The 8,193-nt window shown below is 38.5% G+C and overlaps 1 protein-coding gene across 1 annotated transcript; it reads right to left on the minus strand.

The window, feature by feature from the left end:
- Positions 1 to 1,273: 1,273 nt before the first annotated feature.
- On the minus strand, positions 1,274 to 5,300 carry LOC133806108 (uncharacterized). Its single transcript, XM_062244241.1, has 2 exons — positions 4,736 to 5,300; positions 1,274 to 2,031 (listed from the first exon to the last, which is right to left on the minus strand). The coding sequence occupies exons 1-2, from the start codon at positions 5,298 to 5,300 to the stop codon at positions 1,274 to 1,276; spliced, it is 1,323 nt and encodes a 440-aa protein (XP_062100225.1).
- Positions 5,301 to 8,193: the final 2,893 nt, after the last annotated feature.

Raw genomic sequence — 8,193 nt, forward strand, 5'->3', positions numbered from 1 at the left:
TCAGAAACCCTTTCGGATAACCTACTCCTTGGGGCCACGCTCAGAGAATAAACCAATTAGTAAAGAAACAAAGTGTACAAAAGCATTGACTTAAACAATGTAAGACTCCCTCTTAAACTATTGCCGCAATCTTGTTGTACTCTTCTCTACGAATCTGGTTTGATGAAACGCTGATTCTCTTGAACTCCCTTTAAAGAATTGCGAGTGCACACTTCCTCCTGAAGTGAGACTTAGATAGAATCCTCTTCTGAAGATCCTTATGAACACGTTCACAATAGACACTACCTGATTACAATGGACTAGATAGATATCCACAAGTACACTCAGCACTCTCACAAAGATTAAGGTGAACAAACTTAATCTTTACAAATAGACACACTCTTAAAAAAAAACGTAATGTTTTCAAATGTTCTAAATGGAAGAGATGAAAATTCCAAAGGCCTTGGCATGGTATTTATAGGCAGGAAAATCGTCCAAGGCCATGATTTTCTGGTATCTTTGAAATCAATTTGCGAATTCCTTTGATTTAGGAAATCAGCCAGCCATATGCATTTTGTGTCGACAGAAAAGGAAACTGATAAGTCAGCAACGAAATCAGTCTCATCTGGCAAAACGAACATAGTCATTTCTTTTGACCATGTTCATTTTCGACATCAACTTAATTCCAGAATAGACATAATCCTTGAAAATAATCTTAAAATATTTGCACAATATATTTTTACCAAAAATTGATTATTTGAGATAAATAAGGCAACAAATATATTCACACTTAAAGATCTTTTCACATTACAAAATAAGCTGAAAATATTGCTAATAAAACCGAAAATCAATATGGAGATATGCTACTAATTTTTCTTTAAACAATTAAAATATTTTGTCTAAATTAAAGTTGAGCCAAAAAAGGATTTTACAATCTCCCCCTTTGGCAACTTGATAGACAAGAATATTTGAAGTGTTTATTTTGAAAAATCCTGCAAAGACAAAACAGGTTAGAGCAAATAGCAAAATAGCAATAGATCGCTCCCCCTGCGAAAATTATCACAAATGTAACAAGGATAAAAAATTATAGCATGACTCCCCCTGCGAAAAGCATCTCAAATGTAACAAGAATTAATAGCTTAAAACAGGATAAACTGATCAAAATGAACCCTTTACTCCCCCTTGTTGTCTAGCAATAAGCCAAAGGAGGAACACAAAAAAGACACTAAAACAACGTTCTTTTACAATTTATTGAAAACGAAAAAAGAGCAAAATAAAATAAAACCAAATGGACTCAGTTGGAAAGACCCGCTGCAAAGTGAGACATCATGGTTGAGAGACAACTCTTGAGGCTGAACACTTCTGTTTGAACAGATTCTAGAGTGGCCTTGACACCAGCGAGGTCAGTAGCAACAGAATCATCGCCAGCCTTGAGAGCAATTCCTTTAGTTGCCTTAACGGATGATGGTACCTTCTTGAGTTTGTAGTCTGCACCGGCAGTGGGAGGAGTCAAGATTTCATATTCCAATTGAAGAGACTTTTGGGAATCAAGCAACTTGTAGATCAAATGAGAAAACACCAAATATTGGCCTTTCTTTTTTGAATTTCCTAAGGCAGTGATCTGGTAAAAAATGAGAGAGGCAAGATCAACTTGGAGACCAGTTCCGACTCTGTACAGAAAGAAGGTCGTGTCAAAAGTAATGGTGGAGGTATGAGTAGTGGGAATCCAGTTGTTGGTGGCAAATTTGTGAGGCACGACATAGTAATGAGTAAGGTCGGTTACTTTGAGAACCGAGTGAGGTTCCCAAACCATATTCTGTCCTGCCAACTCCGAAAGCACCCTATCTTTGTTGAAATCCATAGCAACATTGTCAACAAAAGGTGGCAAATTGAGAACCTTGGCAATTTCAGCAGTTCTAAACAAATACCAATTCCCTCGGACATAAACTTGTCCAAACATAAAAGATTTCCTATCAAACAGATCATCATTGAGATTGGCATAGAATTCTTGAACAACTCTAGGAACAAAACCATCCAGCCCGATTAAAGAACCTAACCATCCCCGATTCTCAATATTTTTAATGACCCCAAACACTCGATGGGCAGAAAATGAAATTTTTTTCTCATAGATAAAATCACGATGCACATAATGCTTCATATTTTTCTCATTGTCATTGAAACAAAAATTCAAGGAGTGAGCCTTAAAGGAAGAACCTGGAGAGACTTTGGGGCCCAAAGGAGAAGTGGTGCGAATCTCAGGAATTTTCACAGATTTCTTGCCCTATGGTGAAACAGGAGGGTCCTCTGATGGGTCAGATTCTTCTTCAGAGCCAACATTTTTGTGAAGAGAGGGATCGTCATTGTAACGCCCTACTCCCTTAGAGCCGTTACTAAGTGAATTTTTAAGACAAAACAGTGTAATGAACTCGCTAACCGAGGTTTTGAGGCAAAAGTGTGACTAATAAAAGTTAAGGCTGTAATCCTTGAAAATGCGTTGACTCAATAAAAACTTCTAGTTTTAAACAATTGGGATCCCAAAAATAAGGTTTGAAAACCATTTTCATCTTGAAGTAAGTTTACAGTTGATCAGTTATAAAATCATAGATTATTACAGCCAATTTCAAATAAACCCCCAACCAAAGCAGTCGGGCAGGCCAAACATGTACGCGTCGCTTCACGCTCTCCGTACTCATGGTTGGTTGACTCAGTCTTTGCCCTACCTGCAACACGGAGCACCCGTGAGCCGAAGCCCAGCAAGAAAACTCATGCAGAACATAACATATGCAGTTAATACAGTTTATCATAACAGATAATCCACAGATAAACAAGTCAATCAATAGACTAAGCAAACACGGCCATGCCGCCCCAGAGCCTTACCAAAGCCCTGGGGTATCGGTTCTCACCGCGAGGATAACTCATGTATCCCTTGGGTCCCACCCTGAATATAGCATCCCATGTGCTAGGTGTTACTTTCGGCCCACGGCCGCCCCGGCCTACGCCGTTCTCGGCACTTGCCGTTCATTTCATCATAATCACACATATAGTACATTCAAAATAATCATTCACACATCATGATTCATTTAAGGTTAAACATTTGCACACAACACAATCTGGGGCCATGCCCTGCAATCATCTCATCATGCAACATGCAATATAGGGCCATGCCCGGCAATCACACTATGGGCCCATGCCCTATCCTACGGGTGTTATAGTTTTCTTACCTTAGTTCCAAATGCTTTAAATAGAAAATGACGGCCCCCGAGCACGATCCACTTCCCGAGCACTAGCTTAACACCTAGTCACAACCAAGATAATGGATACCAATAAGATTAATCTCAAATGAGTTTCTAAACCAAGTTCTAGTACTCGGAACGTTGAAATTCACCAAACATTGTAAAAGACTCAACCCCGAGCACCCTAGGTTAAATTCCCAAGCCCAAATTCTCAAAATCCCAAAATTCCTTAAGCGCCGCGGCATGGCCCAACCATGCCGCGGCATGGCCCCCAAACAGAGCCACAAAATGCCCAGAAACAGGTAAGGGCCGCGGCCCTACATGGACCATGCCGCGGCCCGCCCTCCATCCTCAGCACAACTTAGCCTTCAAGGGCCGCGGCCCTCCAAGAACCATGCCGCGGCCCGACCCTTCGAACCCAGAAAAACCCACCATTTTCAAGCTTAAAACCTCACCTTAAGCCATCCCAAAGCTCCCAAATCAAAACCAATTAATAATCACAACATTAGGATGGTTTAAACAACACAATTCCACCAAAAATCCAACCTAACACTCACCAAGATCCCAATTCCAAATTTCTGAAATTTCAAACCTAAAACTCAAAACCAACCATGGAAATTCTCAATTTCAACCATCAAACTTTAATTTAAACCTTACCCCAGTTGTAGAATCATTTCCCAAAGGATCCCATGACCTATCTTCAAAGTTTCAAGCCACAAACTCCACCTTGAACATCAAAATCCATAAACATTCACAACCCAACAAAATCTCAGAAATTTAACTTGAGAAAAAGAATTAATTGCTTACCTTTACCCTGATTTGTTCTTGATTAACTCATGAGCTAAACCTCCAAATCCCACCATCAATTTTCAGGAATTCAAGCTTGATTTCTCCTAAGATTTCTGTGGATTCATGAAAGAAAGAGGAAAGAAAGAAGAAGAAGAGAGAGGGTGGAGGCTGGGTCGGTTTCTCTAAGTCTCCAAATGGTTTATTTGTTTTGTTTTTATAACTTAAGCTGGTTACCTCAAGGTTCGGGGTACCAAAATATCCCCGAGGCAAAAATGGTAAAATCCCCCAGTATTCCCGCCTAGACATCCTAACCTCAAATATATCTCCAATTATTTATTTTCATAACCCAACATCAAAATACTCCTTGACTCGCTCAAAGTCAAACATAATGCCCCGTTGTGACTTTTCCCCGCTATCCAGCTCTAGGATCGCCTCGTGCCGAAAGTTACACATCACGGATATACCCACATACCACTGTGGTCTCAAAAATCATCACATATTAATACAGTTATGCCCAACATGGCCAAAATTACAATTATGCCCTTCTAACACAATCCGGGCCTACATGCATACTAATATACATAGTCATGCATCTCAAATAATCAAATAGTCACATAACACGCTTTAAATCATAACCATGCATTTAACTCATAAAATCACACATAAATCCCAACATGCCCTCCTGGCACACTAATCAAGGCCCTTAAGCCTTATTAGCAATTTTGGGTCGTTACAGTCATCAAGGGGATCTTCATTAGAGGGAACACAATCTGAAGAAGGGTTAGTTTCAGAAGAAGAACAAGGTGGAGGAATTTTCTTTACCTTTGACCGAAACTTGAAATGTGGAGTGGAACCCACGAGAGACGAAGCCTTTGGCGTGGAATCAGAAGGATTAGGCCCTTTGGAACGAGGAGATTTTTGAGAAGAAGAGACCTGGAACCAACTTTTGCTTTTCTTCTTGGGTGCAAGCATATCAGGTGACTCTGAGGAATCAGAATGGGGTTTGGCAGGATCACGTTCATGATCAGAGACATCCTCTGATGGAGAAGCTCGGCCCCTTTTGGAAGACCCAGGGACAGAGGCGAGCGGAGCCGCCGATGAAGGAGGTTCAGACAGAACTTTGGGGGCTTCAAGGTCCGGAATGACCACGGCTTTGCTCGCAGTGATGGAACCGTCAATGTGGATGGGATGAGACAAGGTACTCTTCCGAGCCTTCTTCTTGGTGAGGGATGGAGAAGCAGTCATCGAACCAGCCACTGCCTTGACATACCGAGAGCCACTTCCTCTGGTTCTCACCATGGTTGCACGCGGATGAGAGAAAACTGTCAAGGAAAAATAAGAAACCAAAAAAAGTGAAGGATGGAGACGGTTAAAGTATTGGGCCCAAGGATATCCGAATAAATAAAGAAAGGGAAAGGTAGGGATTTGATCCTTAATTCCTTTATTTGAATATTAAAAGGGATAAACACTTTTGGAAAGTACCAACCAAATATCTCAATAATAACTGCCAACAATAGTGCACGACACAAAATTGGGAAACAAGCCAAAAATGGAAACTTTTGATCTTAATAAAATATGAGATAAGGACAAAAACAATCAAGATACAACGTACCCTTTTTGACACACTCAGATTCGATTTCCCTCAAAAAGAAATATATATATTAGTAGTATTATTATTATTTTATTTATTTATTTTTATATTATATTAAGTAATATAACCGAATGTACCAAAAAAAAAATCCCATTTTTGATTAGTGCTCATTGTCTTCGTGCCCTTGCATGTGGAGAAAGAAACAATCATTATATCAAAACACATCTTTACTATAAGGTTTAGAAAATATATTTAATATAAATCATGCTTTTATTTATCAAAATAAAATATCACAAAACATTTACTCCAAGCACAAAAAATATTTCACTCAAATCAATCAGTGTGTATGAGACTTACAAATTTTGTCCAACAGTATATCTTAAGCATTTGTGTGTAATTGTGAAAGCAGAGATCATTGCCCTGTATGGCAATTTTTAGCCTTTTTCAGGGACATTGCCCTATGTGGCAATTTTTAGCCTTTTTCTCAATGAGTACCCAAATTAGACGCTTTCACACTACACTGAAGGCTGTTTTTAATAGTGGTAGAGTATCTTCTACATAATTGTTAGTTACATAGTTCCAACTTACTTAAGGTTAAGCAATTTACACAGAAATGTAGGTAGCTCTATTCTAAGATGGAGCTTAAAATACTTTTCAAGGATCAAATGCTCACACACAAAAACACAGATTGAATTGAAGGAATATTAATTGGAGGGACTATTTGTTTTTGAAATTTATTTTAAAGAAAAATAGCATGAAATATATTAACTATAATTTCTAACCTGAGGTAAAAATATATTTTGTCATAATGATTGGGACTTTTTCGGTGAGCAAGGACAAGAAGACATCACACAACTTTTTCAAGCACAGGGATAAGGTACAACACAAAATAAATTAATTGGGACAAACCCCCAAGGATTTCCTGAGGGAATCAAACCTGACTGTATCAAGGGCTTTTGTAAAAATATCTGCAATCTGTTTGTCAGTCTCAATATATTCTAAGATCAAAGTTTTATTTTCAACGAGTTCCCTAATAAAATGATGACGAATGTCAATGTGTTTAGTGCGAGAGTGTTGAACATGATTTTTTGAGATATTAATAGCACTAGTGTTATCACAGAAAATAGTCAAAGTTTTAAGATCAAACCCATAATCTGTCATCATTTGTTTCATCCACAATAATTGCGTATAATAGCTTCCTGCAGCTATGTACTCGGCCTCAGCAGTAGACAGAGATATTGAATTTTGTTTCTTGCTATGCCAAGAAACCAGATTGTTTCCCAGATAAAAACATCCACCACTTGTACTTTTTCGGTCATCTGCGTTGCCTGCCCAATCAGCATCACTAAAACAAACGAGGTTAGAGTTTGTTTCCTTTGAGTACCAAATTCCATATTCCTGAGTACCATTTACATAACGAATGATTCGCTTTACAGCTGTCACATGTGATTCCATAGGATTGCCTTGATATCGAGCACATACCCCCACACTGTAGCTTATATCAGGACGACTGGCTGTGAGATACAGAAGACTTCCAATCATGCTTCTGTACATAGTTGGATCTACTTTAACACCATTTTCATCCTTGGTTAGTTTGACTGTGGTTCCCATTGGTGTTTTGGCGTGTTTGGCAGACTCCATCCCAAATTTCTTGACTAGATTTTTTGCATATTTACTTTGAGAAATGAAAGTTCCATCTTCTGACTGTTTGACTTGCAAACCTAGAAAATAGGTCAACTCACCTACCATGCTCATTTCAAACTCATTCGTCATTTGTTTGACAAATTCCTGCACTAAAGTGTTAGAAGTAGAGCCAAAAAAAATATCATCAACATAGATTTGAGCAATAACAATATCATAATCAACACTTTTGATGAAAAGAGTTCTATCTACTCCTCCTCTTTTATACCCATTTGAAACAAGGAATTGAGTCAATCTTTCATACCAAGCTCTAGGAGCCTGTTTCAGACCATAGAGAGCCTTTTTAAGTTGAAAAACATGATTAGGATTATGTGGGTCTTCAAATCCTTTTGGTTGTTCAACAAATGCTTCCTCATTCAAATTTTCATTTAAAAATTCAGATTTAACATCCATTTGAAAAAGTTTGAATCCAACAACACATGCGACAGCCAATAGCAATCTTATCGACTCAAGTCTTGTGAAAGGGGCAAAAGTTTCATCAAAATCAACTCCTTCAATTTGAGTATACCCCTGCGCAACTAGCCTAGCTTTATTTCTTATTATTGTACCAAATCCATTGGTTTTATTTTTGAAAATCCATTTGGTACCAATAACATTTGTATGATTTGGCCTAGTGTAATGCCCCAAATTTCCTAATAAGGTTTAGGACCTTGATTAGGAGGCCGCGAGGGCCATAATTTCTTTATTATGCTATTTAATGATAATATGCATGTTTAGGTGTATTAAATATGCATGTGAACCCATTTGTGATTAATTGGGTGATTTTCATATTTTGGCCATTTCGGGCATTTTTGGCATATATGTGAAATGGGCGTGGTGCTTTGTTATTATTTGGTTATACCAGTGTTACCCAGCACAAGACGATCCTAGGAGGTAAGCTAGTGGGAAAGTCACAACGGG

This window comes from Humulus lupulus, chromosome X, assembly GCF_963169125.1.
Source record: "Humulus lupulus chromosome X, drHumLupu1.1, whole genome shotgun sequence".
Lineage (NCBI taxonomy): Eukaryota > Viridiplantae > Streptophyta > Magnoliopsida > Rosales > Cannabaceae > Humulus > Humulus lupulus.

Excerpts from the sequence above, each read along its gene's own strand:
- LOC133806108 (XM_062244241.1), bottom strand. The coding sequence starts at position 5,300 with ATGGTGAGAACCAGAGGAAGTGGCTCTCGGTATGTCAAGGCAGTGGCT. Across the intron at positions 2,032-4,735 it reads TGAAGATCCCCTTGATGACT|GTTCTTTAATCGGGCTGGAT; the intron begins GTAACGACCCAA and ends GGGGATGGTTAG.